This window comes from Chiloscyllium punctatum, chromosome 10 (assembly GCF_047496795.1).
Source record: "Chiloscyllium punctatum isolate Juve2018m chromosome 10, sChiPun1.3, whole genome shotgun sequence".
NCBI lineage: Eukaryota > Metazoa > Chordata > Chondrichthyes > Orectolobiformes > Hemiscylliidae > Chiloscyllium > Chiloscyllium punctatum.
In genome coordinates this window covers 117,731,387-117,748,832 of record NC_092748.1, presented here as the reverse complement: position 1 = coordinate 117,748,832, position 17,446 = coordinate 117,731,387, and the positions used below count along the sequence as shown (strand labels likewise).

The window sequence follows — 17,446 nt, the reverse complement described above, 5'->3', positions numbered from 1 at the left end:
GTTTACTGCCACTCAGCTAATTTTGTATCCACATTGAGACTGTCCCTTTCATTCCATGGCCTATAATTTTTCTTTGAAGTTTGTTGTATGTGGCACTATTACTTCCTGTTACTTACTCCAGCATGCTAGTCAAGCATGATATCCCCTACAGGTAACCATGCTGATTCTTCCTAATTAATCCATCTATTTCCATTATTCCTACTATTTCCTGATGGATTGTTTCTGTAAGCTTTCCCACCACTGAAGTTAAATTGACTGGCCTGTAATTGTTGAATAAGGTTGTAATGTTTGCAATTCTCCAGTCTTTTGGGACTTCTCTGAGTTAATAGAAGATTGAAAGAGTGTGCACAGAAAATTCCACTCTCACTTCCTTCAATAGCTATGGGTGCATTTCATCTAGTCATGTACCCGATTAGTGGTGCTGGAAGAGCACAGCAGTTCAGGCAGCATCCAACGAGCAGCGAAATCGACGTTTCGGGCAAAAGCCCTTCATCAGGAATAAATGAAGGGCTTTTGCCCAAAACGTCGATTTCGCTGCTCGTTGGATGCTGCCTGAACTGCTGTGCTCTTCCAGCACCATTAATCCAGTATTTGGTTTTCAGCATCTGCAGTCATTGTTTTTACCTAGTCATGTACCCGTTAGCTTTAAGTATCAACTCTCTATGCAACACTTCTTACCCATCAAATTTGAACACTTTTAATGGTAGAGTTTCCTCCTTTATCACAATGGCCTAAGTAGCATCTCCCTCTTTGGTAAAGAGGGTCATACAGCTATAACTGTCCACCCTAATTTGGCACAAGAGCAATCTGCAGAGTAAAAAGCAGTCAAAGAAATATTCAATGCTTACGATTATGTCCCTGATGCTTATCAGTTTAAATTAAGGAAAAGAAACTAACCAGACATCTGTAGAGGGAGAAAGAAATGCTATGGAATTACTGGTTTAAATCACTAAACCTACATAAAAATGTTAAGAATGTGAGAGAAATTATAATCATGAAAGAATTCAGGAATCCCATTTCTGAACGTTTAAACTTTATTGAAAGATTGGAGAAGCAGCAGTTCTGGCAGATACTTATGCTATCTCACAAGAAAATAGAAGATTTGTACATGGGAGATGTACTGGACTTAAAGAATAGACATAGGGACACCAAAGTAATAAAGAAGAAAGGATGGAACAAGTAAAATGATTTAAATAAGTTAACATGTTTCCATTTTAAATTGAGAAGCTGTGGTGGGAGAAGTAAAACAAATACCCACAGAAGGAATTGGGTTTTATTTTGGAAAATAACTTCACAGGTTCAAAAATACTGACCTCACTAAGGTTGATGGAACAACCAGTAGAGGTAAAAGAAACTGAAATATTGCAGGAGGAATACCCTGGATTATTTCAAGACTGTGTTTTAACTGGAAGTAAGGCCTACAGAATTCGACTGGAAGAAATGATTTGAAAATGTAGTTCTTAGGTGCAACTTTTGAAAATGAGTGCGAGTAAAAAGAATGAGGTTGATATGTTTAGATAATCTTCTTTCGTAGAAATGCATCAAACACATTTGGAATTCAAAGTTACACCAAAGAATCTATTCAGAACGAAATTGGAAACGATACATTGAAAGATGAAGTATCGATAAGGAAATGGAGACCACCTCAAATACAGTCAATGAGGAACGGAAGGGAGAATAAAAGAACAGGATATTATTTAAATGGAGAGAAACCGTGGAAAACTGCAATATAAAGGAACTTGTGGGGGAGGGGGGGGGGCGGGTTTGTGCATGAAACACAAAACTAGCACACTGGTGCAGCAGGCAGTCAGGAAGGCAAATGGAATTTTGGCCTTTATTTCAAGTATCAGGAAAATCGACGTTTCGGGCAAAAGCCCTTCACCAGGAAGAGAGCGATGAAGGGCTTTTGCCCGAAATGTCGATTTTCCTGCTCCTCGGATGCTGCCTGAACTGCTGTGCTCTTCCAGCACCACTAATCCAGAATCTGGTTTCCAGCATCTGCAGTCATTGTTTTTACCTTCTTTATTTCAAGTAGGTTGGTGTATGAGTAGGGAATGCTTACTGCAGCTGTTCAAGTACTGGTGAGACCATACCTGCAGTGCTGTAAGCAGTTTTGCTCTCCTCATTTAAGGAAAGCAATCATTTTATTGGAGGCAGTTCAGAGAAGTTTCATCAGGAAGATTCCTGATACAAATGCCTTATCAGCAAAGGGTGAACAGGTTGGGACTTTACTCACTGGAGTGATCTCATTTAAACATAGAGAATTCTTAAGAGTCTTGACAGAGATGTTTCCCCTAATGAATGAGGGAATGTATTTTCAGAATAAAGGGGGCACCAATTTAAGACTGAGATGAGGAGAAATTTCTTTTTTAGAATTCCTTGATACAGACAACTGTTGGGGTGGAGTTCTTGTCTATATTTAAGGATGAGATAGTGATGGAACGTCAAGAGCCGATTGTTAGATTCTATCTTGTTGGGAGATGGTAATTATCCAGCACTTGCATGGCGTCAATGTTACCCAAAGGCAGACCTTGGGGGAGATGGAGGACAGTTGCCCCAATCTACAAAGGAAGGTAATTAAAAGGAAACAATGAAGGCATTTCCTCCCCTCACCTAAGCCTGAGCAGTGTGATCTGCTAGACTAACACCCATTCCCTGATCTCCGAAAGCCTTTCTTCAATAATTAGACACTTAATGACCTTGAATACATTGAGGGTGGTGGGCTTTCAGAGGCCCTGTACTACTGTAACAGTCTGGGCAGAGAGGTGTAAGAATTTTATTTAACCACTCCTGCGAAGGAGCTGTAAAATTCTGCTCGTATGTCTAATTGCAGAAGACTAATTATATTTCATTCATTCATAAAGACAGCCATTAACTAGTGTGTAGTCATACAGTTTTCTAAAAATGTAGAGTATGAGACTATTTTCCAAACTTACCTTCTGCTTATATTTCTCCATATCCTCTTTATTCTTTTTAGCGAGCTGTTCATATTCACAATGAATTTCTTTCAGAACCTGTTCTAGTTCGCATTTATTTGTATCTCCTTGCTCAAGGTTCTGTATGTGCTCTACTTTCTTCTGCCAGTAAATGCGCTCCTGTAAGTCAAAACGTCTGTAAAATCAAGGACCATAAAAGACCGCTTGGTTCATCACAGCTCATTCCATTGAGTTATTTTACGTGAAGCAGTTTGAGACTTTTGAAATACAATACGACATAACAATTAGCTGCTTTTTGAGTGCTCCTAATGTCTTTGATTTGTTTTAGCTATTTATCATTTTTTGAATTAAAAATGTCTAATATTTGTTTTAAATTTACTTTCCATTAATTTAAGTTAATGTCAACTGCTCCAACTGGCCTGACTTACCTTGACATCATGTTCTGGATTCACCATATTTATTTCATTTTGATATTTCATAGTGTAAATTTAATGACACGCAGTCTGCATCTATCGGAAAATTACAGTTGCCTTGGCTCTGACTTTTCATTGTGCTTTTGTAGCAAACAACTTCACAATTTACTCTTACATAGACACAATTTCCTTTGTTTCTCTGGACTTAACCATATCTGAAACTTAATGCAAATTATTTCATTAAGGGAAACATGGAGCAAAGCCAAATTAATTGAAAATGAGATAAAGAATCTCAGAACTGTTACATTTCAGAAGGAGGCTAATCATAGGAAAATATGAATTAGGAGTAGCAGTGTCCATTCAGAGCCTAAAGACTGTTGCACCGCTCAGTAGGATTATAGCTGTTTTATGTTTCGAATTTCACATTTCCAACTATTCAGATAACATTCAATTTCTTTGCCAAACAAACATCCATCTCTCTGACCTAAATAAATTCAACAACCCTGCTTCACTGCCTTTTGAGGCAGAGTTCCAAAGTTGCACAACCTCAGAGAAAACACAAACAGAAATCTCTGGAGAAACTTAGCAGGTCTGTTGGTTCTCAGGAAGGGTTAATGGACTCAAAAGTTAACTCTCCCCACAGCTGCTGCCAGACCTGCTGAGTTTCCCCAGCAATTTCTATTTGTGTGTCAGATTTTCAGCATCTGCAGTTCTTGTTTCTATTTTACTTCTGAGAGGAAAACCTTTTCCTCACCTCTATCCTAAAAAGGGCAATCCTAAATTTTTAAAGTGAGCCCTTGCCCTGCACTCACTTACTCTTTCCACATCCACCTTGTTTGGGCTATTCAGGATCTCAACAAACTTTAATTAATCATTGCTCATTCTTATAAACTGCAATGGAAACAAGCCCAGCCTATCCAATTTTTCCTCAGAAGACAACTTTCACAGTTTAGGTATCAATCTATTACACTCCCCCTAAATAGATTCAAATTGCATGTCATGGCTGTGTTACAACTGTGAATGAGCTATTCACTTGTTCCATAGTTCTATCTTTTCCCTCAGTCCTGCAAGTTTTTCCCCTTCAGATAATAATCCAATTCCTTCATGAAGTCCTCAAATGTATCAGCTTCCATCACAATCTCTTAACCACTCGCTGCACAAAGAGTATTAACTCATGTTGCCATTGCCTCATTTGCCAATTACTTTGAATCACTGACTGTTTGTTCTCAATCGTTCTTCCAACGTGAATCGTTCTTCCCAGTCTCCTCTCAGCCTTAATGAAAGAGCAAAATACAGGGAATGCTGGATATATGAAATAAAAGAAATATACTGAAAATATTTCAGCCAGCAGGAGGCATCTCCTGTGCCTCCATAAATTGACCTCCATTATAGGGAGGTGGCAACTCATTTTAGCAATCAGAGGTCCAGGTTATTGCTCTGGGACATAGGTACCAGCCACAGCACTGCAACAAATGGAATTCAAAATCAATTAATAAATCTTGAATTAAAAGCTAAGCTCGGTAATGCTTATCACAAAAACATTGCAGATTGCTGTTAAAAACCTATCAGATCACCTGTCTGACCTCCATGTGATCCCAGACCCATAGCAATGTGGTTCAATCTTTAATGCCTACATGAAGAGAAAGAGATTAGTGATGACAAATGTAGGTCCCCTACAGTCAGAACTGGAGGAATGTACAATACAGGACAAAGAAATGGCTGAGCAACTGAATACACATTTTGGTTCTGTCTTCACAAAACAGGACATACATGTTGGAGAATGCAAGATTTGGTGAGAGGGAGAACTGAGGGAGATCAATATTAGTAGAGAAAATGGTGCTGGGAAAATTGAGAGGATTGAAGGCAGATAACTCTCCAGGGCCTGATAATCTACATCCCAGAGTACTTAAGAAAGTGACTCTTGAAATACTGGATGTATTGGTGGTCATCTTCCAGGATTCTATAGACTCTGGAAGAGTCCCTTCAGATTGGAGGGTAGCTAATGTTCCTTCAATATTCAGAAAGGGAGGTAGACAGAAATTTGGGAATTATAGACCATTAAATCTAACATCTGAAGTGGGGAAAATTCTCAAATCCATAATCAAGAACTCTATAATGTAGCATTTAGAAAGCAGTGGCAGAATTAGATAGAGTCAGCATGATTTATGAAGTGGAAATCATGCTTGACAAATCTATTGGGATTCTATGAAGATGTAACTAGTAGAGTTGACAAGTGGGAGCCAGTCAATGTCGTATATTTGGACTTTCAAAAACATTTGATAAAGTCCCACATAAGAGATTATTGTGCAAGATTAAAGCGCATGGGATTAGGGGAAGTGTATTGATATTGATAGAAAACTGGTTGGCAAAGTGGAAACAAAGAGAAGGAATTAATGGGTCCTATTCAAATTGGAAGGTAGTAACTAGTGAGGCGACACAGCGATCAGTGCTAGGACCCCAAATATTCACAATATATTAACAATTTGGATGACGGAACAGTGTGTAACATCTCAAAGTTTATAGATGATACCAAGTTGGATGGGAGGATGAACTGTGACAAGAATTCATAAAGGTGGTAAAAACAATGACTGCAGATGCTGGAAACCAGATTCTGGATTAGTGGTGCTGGAAGAGCACAGCAGGTCAGGCAGCATCCAAGTAGCTTCGAAATCGATGTTTCGGGCAAAAGCCCTTCATCAAGAATTCATAAAGTCAGGAAGTATGGGATACAGGGAGATTTGGCTATCTGGATTCAGAATTGACTGGCTGATAGAAGGCAGAGAGTGGCTGTAGATGGAAAGTATTCTGCCTGGAGGTCAGTGTTGAGTGGGGTCCCGCAGGGCTCAGCTCTTTGTAGTTTTTAATAAATGACTTGGATGAGGAGGTTGAGGGGTGGTTTAGTAAGTTTGCAGATGACACAAAGGTGCCGTCGATAGTATAGAGTGCGACTGCAGGCTGCAGCGCAACATAGACAGGATGCAGAGCTGGGCTGAGAAATGGCAGATGGAGTTCAACCTGGATAAATGCGAAGTGATGCCCTTTGGAAGGTAGAAATTGAAGGCTGAATATAGGATTAAAGACAGGATTCTTGGCAGTGTGGAGGGACAGAGGGCAAATACATAGATCCCCCAAAGTTGCCACCCAAGTGGATAGGGTTGTTAAGAAAGCATATGGTGTTTTGGCTTTCATTAACGGGGAATCGAATTTAAGAGCCGCGAAGTTTTGCTACAGCTCTACAAGTCCCTGGAGAGTCCACGCTTGGAATACTGTGTCCAGTTCTGGTCGCTCTACTATGGAAAGATACAGAGGCTTTGGAGATGGTGCCTGGACTGGAGGGCTTGCCTTATGAAGAAAGGTTAAATAAGCTCAGACTTTTCTCTCTGGACAGAAGGAGGAAGAGAAGAGACCTGACCAAGGTATACAAGATAATGTGTGGGATAGATAGAGTCAATAGCCAGAGACTTTTCTCCAGGGTAGGATTGACTGGTACGAGGAGTCATAGTTTGAAGATATTAGGAGGAAAGTATAAAGGAGACGTCAGAGGAAGGTTCTTTATGCAGAGAGTTGTGAATATATGGAATATGTTGCCAGCTGTAGTGGTGGAAGCAGAGTCATTAGGGACATTTAAGCAACTGCTGGACGTGCACATGGATAGCAGTGAGTTGAGGGGTGCGTAGGTTATATTTTACATTAGGATTAAACCTCGGCACAACATTGTGGGCCAAAGGGCCTGTTCTGTGCTGTACTTTTCTATGTGCTATGTTCTAAGAATGCAGAGATGCTTCAGCATGATCTGGACAGGTTGGGTGAGTGGGCAAATCAATGGCAGATGCTGCATAATTTGGATAATGCAAGATTATTCACTTTAGAAGAAAAAACAAGGCAGCAGATTACTACCTGATTGGCTGCAGGTGGAGAGGAGAGTGTGCAGTGGGACCTGGGTGTCTTGGTGCATCTGTGACTGAAGGTAAGCATGCAGGTGCAGCAGGTGGCAAAGGCAGCAAATGGCTTGTTGGCTTTCATTGCGAGAGGTTTCAAGTACAGGAGCAGCGATGTGTTGTTGCAGTTAGACAGGGCTTTGAGGAGGCCATACCTAGAATACTGTGTGCAGTTTTAGTCTCCGTTTCTGAGGAAGGATTCTCTTGCTCTTGAGGGATTGGAAGAAAGGTTAACCAAGCTGATTCTAGGGATGACAGGACTGACATATGAAGGGAGGTTGACTAGATTAGTATTGTTTTCGTTGGAGTTCAGACAGGTGAGGAGGGAATCTCTTGGAGACCTTTAAAATTCTAACAGGACTAAACAGTGTAGATGCAGGGAGGATGCTCCCGATGGTGGGTGTGTCCAGAACCAGGGGTCACAGTCTGAGGATTCAGGATGGTCCATTTAGGATGAAGATGAGGAGACATTTCTTCAACCAAAAAGTGGTGAGCCTGTGGAAATCATTACCACAGGAAGTAGTTGATGCCAAAACACAATATACTCAAGAGAACAACTAGATATAGCACTCGGGGCGAATGGGACCAAAGGTTACGGGGAGAATGCAGAATTAGTTGGAGATCAGCCATGATTGTGATGAATGGCGGAGAAGGTTCAAAGGACTGAATGGGCTCCTCCTGCTCCAATGTTTTAAATAGATCTTTTTTAAAATTCATTTGTGGGATATGGGTGTCTCTAGATGGCCAGCATTTATTGCCCTTAAGGAGGTGGTAGTGAGCTGTCTTTTTGAATTGTTGCTGTCCAAGTGCTGCAGGTTGACCCACAATGCTGTTTGGGAGGGAATTCTAGGATTTTGACCCAGTGACACTGAAGAACAGCATTATACTTCCAAACTTGGATGGTGAGTGGCTTGGGGGGGAACTTGCAGGTGGTGGTGTGCTAATGTATCTGCTGGTGTTGTCCTTGTAGATGAAGTTGTCATGGGTTTAGAAAGTGCTGTGAATCAGTCCTAGCAAACCAAACATTTCTGTCAAACTGCTACTGAAGTGTACTGCAGTGAATCTCCACCTTCTTAAGGTAAATTAATAATAGAGAATAAATGATGGCCTAGCCAGCGACATTGAGAACCCCTGACCGAATGAAATAAAACTGCTTCTCTCCACAGATGCTGCCTGATGTATTGAGTATATCCTCTCAATAATTTCTTCTCCAAGGCAGACATTTCCAACAACTTCAATCAAACCATGTAACAGTTCACAATTCTTTCATAATAAGCCATACTATGGCTCAGCAGAGTCTTGATTACGTTCACAATATCTGGAATTGGGGAACAATTAGCAAAAGGATTCCTCCACTGGTTAGAAGACAAGATAGAGAGCAATGGTTAGATAGAATTGGGCGACATGGTGGCACGGTGGCTAGCACTGCTGCCTCACAGCGCCAGAGACCCGGGTTCAATTCCTGCCTCAGGCGACTCTCTGTGTGGAGTTTGCACATTCTCCCCATGTCTGTGTGGGTTTCCTCCGGGTGCTCCGGTTTCCTCCCACAATCCAAAAATGTGCAGGTTAGGTGAATTGGCCATGCTAAATTGCCCGTAGTGTTAGGTGAAGGGGTAAATGTAGGGGAATGGGTCTGGTTGGGTTGTGCTTCGGCGGGTCGGTGTGGACTTGTTGGACCAAAGGGCCTGTTTCCACACTGTAAGTAATCTAATCAGAATTAAAAACTGATTACGGCACAAAATTTGCAATTCGCCTAACTGAATCAACCATCTGCAAATTTGATTCACTTATGCAACCAACAAACCTTTTGCTATTGCCTGCTGGTTTTTCTCCCCCCACCCCCATATACTTAATCTAATTGTCTTCTAAGAGACTAAATCCACCTCCACTAACAAAATAAGTAGATATATCAGATCATACTTACCCACTTTGTAAAAAGAGAGCCTCCTCTTCTCTACAAGCAACAACTCAAGCTTCACAAGCTTCTAGCAAGAAAGATTCTAATTTTCCCTGGACCATCAGAGGCTGAGGGGTGACCTTATAGAGATTAATGAAATCATGAGGGGCATGGATAGGATAAATAAACAAGGTCTTTTCCCCAGGGTGGGACAGTCCAAAACTAGAGGGCGTTGGTTTAAGGTGAGAGGGGAATAATTTAACAGGGACCTAAGAAGCAACTTTTTCACACAGAGGGTGGTGTGTGTATGGAACGAGCTAGCTGAGGAAGTGGTGGAGGTTGGTACAATAATAACATTTAAAATGGGTGTACAAATAGGAATATAGGAATTTTTTGTAATTGAGCTCATATTTGGCTCAATTACAACCATCTGGTAAGACAAGAGAAGCAGATATATGAGACCACCACCCAACACCATGACCTGTAAGTTCCCCTCCAGGCCACTCATCATCCAGACTTGGAAATATAAAACACTTTTCCTTCAGGGCCTGTCAGCCAAAATCTGAGAACTTCCTCCCTATTGCCATCATAGGCCTTCCTTGAGCAAATGGACTTAAGGAGGCAGTTCATGAACATTTCCTCCAGGGTAAACAGGATAGGGAATGAATGCTGGGCAATCTAGTGATACTCACTTAGAGTCAGAGAGATGTACAGCATGGAAACAGACCCTTCAATCCAACTCATCCATGCCAACCAGACATCCTAACCTAATCAAGTCCTATTTGCTAACACTTGGCCCATATCCCTCCAAACCCTTGCAATTCATGTACCTATCGAGATGCCTTTTAAATGTTGCAATCATACTAGCCTCCACCACTTCTTCTGGCAGCTCATTCAATACACACACCACCCTCTACATGCAAACATTGCCCCTGAGATCTCTTAAATTTTTCCTCTCTCACCCTAAACCTATGCTCTCTAATTCTGGACTACCCCACCCCAGAGAGAAGACCTGGTCTACTTATCCTATCCATGCTCCTCATAATTTTACAAACCTCTGTAAGGTCACTCTCAGCCTCCGACGCTCCAGGGAAAACAGCCCCAGCCAATATAGCCTCTGCCGATGGCTCAAAACCTCCAACCCTGGCAACATTCTTGTAAATCTTTTCTGAACTCTTCAAAGTTTCACAACATCCTTCTCAAGAATGTATTTTAAAAGCAGTCAACAAACAGCAATGTTGGAGAGAATTTGGGAGGTACACAGAGGTTCCAGAGAGAGAACAATCAGCCTATAACACAGCTTAGACATGCATGGAAAGGATGATGAGACTTATGAGGCTGATGTGAAGCTATGGCATGATGTTTCAAAGTAAAACTAGGGACCAAAAAAAAAGAATTGACTCACCTACAGCAAGGAAAGCACTGAAATAGCTCTGTTAGGGACATGGGTAGTTGTGAAATACAAATTAGTCTGCGCTGGTCAGTTACTACACTCCAGTATAGTAACAACATACAAACCTATTGTCTACTGCAATCCAAGAGGAAGATTTATTCAGTTGCCATGCATTCTGTAACAGCACAAGACAAATCGACACAAACCTGCAAACCTGACTGATCGCTCACCAGTGATCATGTGACTCACCCCTTAAAAGGGACACTGTCCCAACATAATGTACACCAACTACTGTACTCAACCTGCAAACTTTCCCTTCATCAAACAACCCCAGCATTTACATATAACACATATGTTGAAGCAGCAAAACTATTTCCATGGATATGACACACAGTTGCATTAGATACAATGAACAATTATACACTATTTAATAAGAGGCTCTCAAAGTTTGTGAGAAGATTTGTAGCTCGGGTGCTCGTTGTTGTGGTTCTGTTCGCCGAGCTGGAAATTTGTGTTGCAGACGTTTCGTCCCCTGTCTAGGTGATATCCTCAGTGCTTGGAAGCCTCCTGTGAAGCACTTCTGTGATCTTTCCTCCGGCATTTGTAGTGGTTCGAATCTGCCGCTTCCGATTGTCAGTTCCAGCTGTCCGTTGCAGTGGTCGGTATATTGGGTCCAGATCGATGTGCTTATTGATTGAATCTGTGGATGAGTGCCATGCCTCTAGGAACTTCCTAGCTGTTCTCTGTTTGGCTTGTCCTACAATAGTAGTGTTGTCCTAGTCGAATTCATGTTGCTTGTCATCGGCGTGTGTGGCTACTAAGGATAGCTGGTCGTGTCGTTTCGTGGCTAGTTGGTGTTCATGGATGCGGATCGTTAGCTGTCTTCCTGTTTGTCCTATGTAGTGTTTTGTGCAGTCCTTGCATAGTAGGAGGAAGGTATAAAGGAGACATCAGAGGTAGTTTCTTTACGCATAGAGTTGTGAATGCATGGAATGTGTTACCAGCTGAGATGCTGGAAGCAGAGTCATTGGGGACATTTAAGCAACTGCTGGACATGCACATGGATAGTAGTGAGTTGAGGGGTGCGTAGATTAAATTACTATATTTTACATTTGGATTAAACCTCGGCACAACATTGTGGACCAAAGCGCCTGTTCTGTGCTATACTTTTCTATGTTCTAAGTAGAGAACCCATTACTGGATTGCCATTCTTGTGAGAGGAGGGGCCACTTGGAGAATGCACCCTTTGGAATCAAGGGTTATGGAGATAAGGCAGGAAGAGGATACTGATTAGGAATGATCAGCCATGATCATATTGAATGGCAGTGCAGGCTCGAAGGGCTGAATGGCCTACCCCTGCACCGATTGTCTATTGTCTCTCCAATTGCATGTATTATATCATACGACCCTCCTCTGAAGCCAAGTGACTATCATTGATAGGATCCCACTGTCGGTGTCAAAGATGGATATGAGGAGTTGATGATCCTGTATAAGTAGCTGTACAATTTCCTGATAACAAAAGTGACGTTGAGGGCCTCCTTTTCAACTGAGCACACTGTGTCGCTGCACTAATGTGAGACTGCAAAGTGAGGACAATAGGCATCATTCTACATTTGGTCAGGTGTGCAACAGCACTGCACCAATTCCACTGGCATCACTCACCAACTGGAAGTCATGCAAACTGGTCAAAGGGAGCCTCTGAATAGCCTGTTTGAAAGCAAGATATGGTTCCTCACAGTCCAGGTTGTAATTGCAAAACTGATCTTTGTATAGAAAATTATGTAACAGCTTCAACAGAATTGCCAAATTTGGAATGAATTTGTCATAACAGTTCACGAGACCCAGGAAAGACCTTCATAGGCTGAGGAGCCTGCATGATTGTCTACCTTTCTTTTGGTGCATGTGAAGCTGATGATGACGTGCTACAAGTTTTCAATCGAGCTCTGAAGTCACACTTTTCCTTCTTTACTCATTGCCCACGTGCTTGCAGCTGTTTTAGGCTCTAGAGCCAGTGATCAAAATATCATCAAGGTAGCATTGCATCCCTTTCGTTCCTGAAGATTTAGTCCACTGACCTCTGAAATAAGGCTGCAGCTAAGGTTATCCCAAAGCGGGGGGGGCTTTTATACAGAAACAAGGCCTGATGAGTCACTGCAGTCAGCAGGTGTTGGAATTCAGTAGCCTTTCCCATCTGCAGGTAGATTTTTTGTGAATTTCTGGCACCCTTGCAGGACCACTCAACAGATCTTTGATCAAGGGCAATGGGTATTTACATGCACAGTGCACTGGATTAACAGTAATATTGAAGTCACTGCAGATTCAGATCAATCCATTGTGTTTTAAACAGGTACAATCAGGGTTGTCCAATGATTGGTCATTACTGGTTTGAGTACATCCATGTTGAAGTGGGAGATAGCACGGGGCAGGGTGACACTAGGCACATGGACACACAAAATGGCCACTGAACCAAACGTTGGCCACTTGACACACAAGATGGCTGCCAGGCCACAATATGGAGAGAGACAGCAGAACAAACACAAATACTGCCTGGGGCTACCAGAATGCCAGCATAATGCACTCCCAACTTAGTTGATTAGTTTAAGGCGGGTGGGGGAAAGAATAAACATGGGTAGCGTATACTGCCCGCCAAAGTGTCTGGGTCCAGTCAACGCCTTTGATAGAAATGCTAATACTTTGATACAGACTCAATACAAAGTGCTAATAGCCAGGGCTGCAGTAATCGTCCTTCTCAGGGAGAGCGATTAGCGCCTATTACTACAGCAAAGGACTTCCACGCAGACATTGAAATTGACAATGCCTGTGCTGAAACTTACATCAACTGCGTTGAAATTAACAAAGGCTCCGCTGGCACTGACAACAACTGCATCAGAACTATCAAGGATTCTGCAATGGTTACAACAAACAAACTATGTTACAGAGACAATCACCTCATCATTGACCTATTATATCACAAAATGTATAAAGGTATCTTAAAAGTGGAATCCCAGGTAGATAGGATAGTGAAGAAGGCATTTGGTATGCTTTCCTTTATTGGTCAGAGTATTGAGTACAGGAGTTGGGAGGTCATGTTGCAGCTGTATAAGACATTGGTTAAGCCACTTTTGGAATATTGTGTGCAATTCTGTTCTCCTTCCTATTGGAAGGATGTTGTGAAAGTTGAAAGGGTTCAGAAAAACATTACAAGGATACTGCCAGGGTTGGAGGATTTGAGCTATTGGGAGAGGTAAAACAGGCTGGGGCTGTTTTCCCTGAAGTGTCAGATGCTGAGGGGTGACCTGACATGGTTTATAAAATCATAAGGGGCTTGGATAGGATAAATAGAGAAAGTCTCTTCCCTGGGATAGAGGAGTCCAGAACTAGAGAGCATAGGTTTAGGGTGAGAGGGGAAAGATATAAAAGAGACCTAAGAGGATGGTATGCGTATGGAATGCGCTGCCAGAGGAAGTGGTGGAGGCTAATATGATTGCAGCATTTAAAAGGCATCTGGATGGGTATATGAATAGGAAGGGTTTGGAGGGATATGGGCCGGGTTCTGGCAGGTGGAACTAGATTGGGTTGGGATATCTGGTCAGCATGGACAAATTGGACTGAAGGGTCTGTTTCCATGCTGTAAATCTCTCTGACTCTATGACATGTGCTTCAGGTTGAGAGAAGAATCGCAGTTGACCACTGTGCTGTTGGTGTCTCTCTCTCCCCGGAGCTCCAGTATTTCCTTGTACAATAAACTCTGTCGTTAAACCCCGACTCTGACTCGGAGGCTGGTGTTGCAAGCAGGGTTCTTATTACTGGTGCCCTGGTCGAAGGCCACGATCGGGGAGCCGGGGTAAGAACCAATTTGTACCTGCAAACGGGAAGAGTCAGACCGGGCCAAAGACACAGTTTAAAAGGTATACCGATTGTAATGACTAAATTGCTACAGTACTGACTTAAAAAATTTTAAGTGCATGTCTGTGGAGAATAAGTGTTAATTGGACTAACTGTTGGAAGAACCTGCTGCTTGTGCTGAAACAACTAGAGGACAAGATAGTGCCAGTCTCAAAACCCTGCCCTAAACCACTTGTTAAGTGGATTAGCCCCCCCCCCAACGTGAAGATTGGGATTTGAAGTGGGAATCGAGGCACCAAGGGCACTAGGAGTTGTGAAACACAAGTGGCAAAGTCAGGTTACATTGGACTGCGTAGGGGCAAACGATGCAGAGTCCAGTTAGAGTTTAAGTTAAAAGTTGGGTTCTATTTGTATTTGTAATTTCCAACGTGGTGAGGAAGAGGAGCTGATCACTCTGACTAAGAGCCAAACCTCAGTGAGCACACATTACCAAGATGGGGAGCGTGGACACTGAGTAACTGTTAAACCATGTCAGTCTATAGTATAATTACAGAGCTTGAATAGTGGTGATGGCCAGGAGGGTAAAGAGACCCACCGGTAGAGAGCACACCAGGTTAGAGGTAGGTTTCTGGGCCTATCAGGTAGTGTTGGGTCAGTAGAGGTGGACAAGAGGATAGAGAAGTCCCGTAGAGAGCACACCCTATTGAGCCAGCATTCCCAGCTGACCAGTAGGTACCAACTACCAGTGGTAGCTGGGAGGGTAGAGAAATCCCACCAGTAGAGAGCACACCTTGCTAGGATAGACTGTGCTGGGATAGTGTTATTTGCCGGCAGTAGAAAAGTCCCCACTGGTTAGGAACACTTTACTGGTGGTGGTATCCGGGGTACACAATCTGCTAAGTGGCAGTTTTGGGGGGGTACTGCAGGTTCCCTTATTGAGAAATACAAGGCAGACAGACAAGGGTTGACAAAGCAAATGAAGAAAACATAGAACATAGAACATAGAAGAATACAGCGCAGTACAGGCCTTTCGGCCCTCGATGTTGCGCCGATCAAAGCCCACCTAACCTACACTAACCCACTATCCTCCATATACCAATCCAATGCCCGCTTAAATACCCATAAAGAGGGAGAGTCCACTACTGCTACTGGCAGGGCATTCCATGAACTTACGACTCGCTGAGTGAAGAACCTACCCCTAACATCAGTCCTATATCTACCCCCCCCTTAATTTAAAGCTATGCCCCCTTGTAATAGCTGACTCCATACGTGGAAAAAGGTTCTCACTGTCAACCCTATCTAACCCCCTAATCATCTTGTACACCTCTATCAAGTCACCCCTAAACCTTCTTTTCTCCAATGAAAACAACCCCAAAGCCTCAGCCTTTCCTCATAGGATCTTCCTACCATACCAGGCAACATCCTGGTAAACTTCCTCTGCACCCGTTCCAGTGCCTCCACATCCTTCCGAGAGTATGGCGACCAAAACTGCACACAATATTCCAGATGCGGCCGCACCAGAGTCTTATACAACTGCAGCATGACCTCAGGACTCCGGAACTCAATTCCTCTACCAATAAAAGCCAGTACGCCATATGCCTTCTTCACTGCACTATTTACCTGGGTGGCAACTTTCAGAGATCTGTGTACGTGGACACCAAGATCCCTCTGCTCTTCCACACTACCAAGTATCCGACCATTAGCCCAGTACCCCATCTTTTTATTACTCTTACCAAAGTGAATCACTTCACACTTAGCTACATTGAACTCCATTTGCCACCTTTCTGCCCAGCTCTGCAGCTTCTCTATATCCCGCTGTAACCTGCCACATCCTTCCTCACTGTCTACAACTCCTCCGACTTTCGTATCGTCCGCAAACTTGCTCACCCAACCTTCTAACCCTTCCTCCAGGTCATTTATAAAAATGACAAACAGCAATGGTCCCAAAACAGATCCTTGCGGAACACCGCTAGTGACGGCACTCCAAGATGAACCTTTGCCATCAACTACTACCCTCTGTCTTCTTCCAGCCAGCCAATTCCTAATCCAAACCTCCAACTCACCCTCAATGCCATATCTCTGTATTTTCTGCAGTAGCCTACCATGGGGAACCTTCTCAAACGCCTTACTAAAATCCATATACACCACATCTACCGCTTTCCCCTCATCTACCTGCTTAGTCACCTTCTCAAAGAATTCAATAAGGTTTGTGAGGCACGACCTGCCCTTCACAAAACCATGCTGACTATCCTTGATCACATTATTCTTATCCAGATGTGCATAAATCCTATCCCTTACAATTCTCTCTAAGACTTTGCCCACAACAGAAGTGAGACTCACTGGCCTATAGTTACTAGGATTATCCCTACTCCCCTTCTTGAACAAGGGAACCACGTTTGCTAGCCTCCAGTCCTCTGGCACTACTCCTGTAGACAAAGAGGACACAAAAATCAAGGCCAATGGCTCTGCAATCTCCTCCCTTGCTTCCCAGAGAATCCTAGGATAAATGCCATCAGGCCCAGGGGACTTATCTATTTTCACCCTTGCCAGAATTTCCAACACCTCTTCTCTACATATCTCAAAGCCATCCATTCTACTTATTCGTGCCTCAGTATTCATATCGACAACATTGTCCTGTTCCTGAGTGAATACTGACGAAAAGTATTCATTCAGTGCCTCCCCAATCTCTTCAGCCTCCACACGCAACTTCCCATTACTATCCTTGATTGGACCTATTCCTACCCTAGTCATTCTTTTAATCCTCACATACCTATAGAAAGCCTTAGGGTTTTCCCTAATCCTACCAACTAAGGACCTTTCATGTCCCCTCCTTGCTGCTCTTAGCTCTCTCTTCAGGTCCTTTCGGGCTACCTTATAACTCTCAATCGCCCTTATTGAACCTTCACGCCTCATCTTTACAAAGGCCACCCTCTTCCATTTAACAAGGGATTCCAATTCCTTATTAAACCACGGCTCCCTCACAAAAGTGGTTGGGATACATCCCAGACAATAGCACAACAGAA

The 17,446-nt window shown here is 42.9% G+C and overlaps 1 protein-coding gene across 1 annotated transcript in view; it reads right to left on the bottom strand.

Annotated features, from left to right (window-relative positions):
* Positions 1-17,446, bottom strand: part of LOC140481826 (glial fibrillary acidic protein-like) — a 176,874-nt gene that overhangs the window by 63,636 nt on the left and 95,792 nt on the right. The window contains exon 7 of the mRNA XM_072578352.1: positions 2,937-3,095. Within this exon, the coding sequence (XP_072434453.1) occupies positions 2,937-3,095 (159 nt within the window). The remainder of the gene's footprint in view (positions 1-2,936; positions 3,096-17,446) is intronic.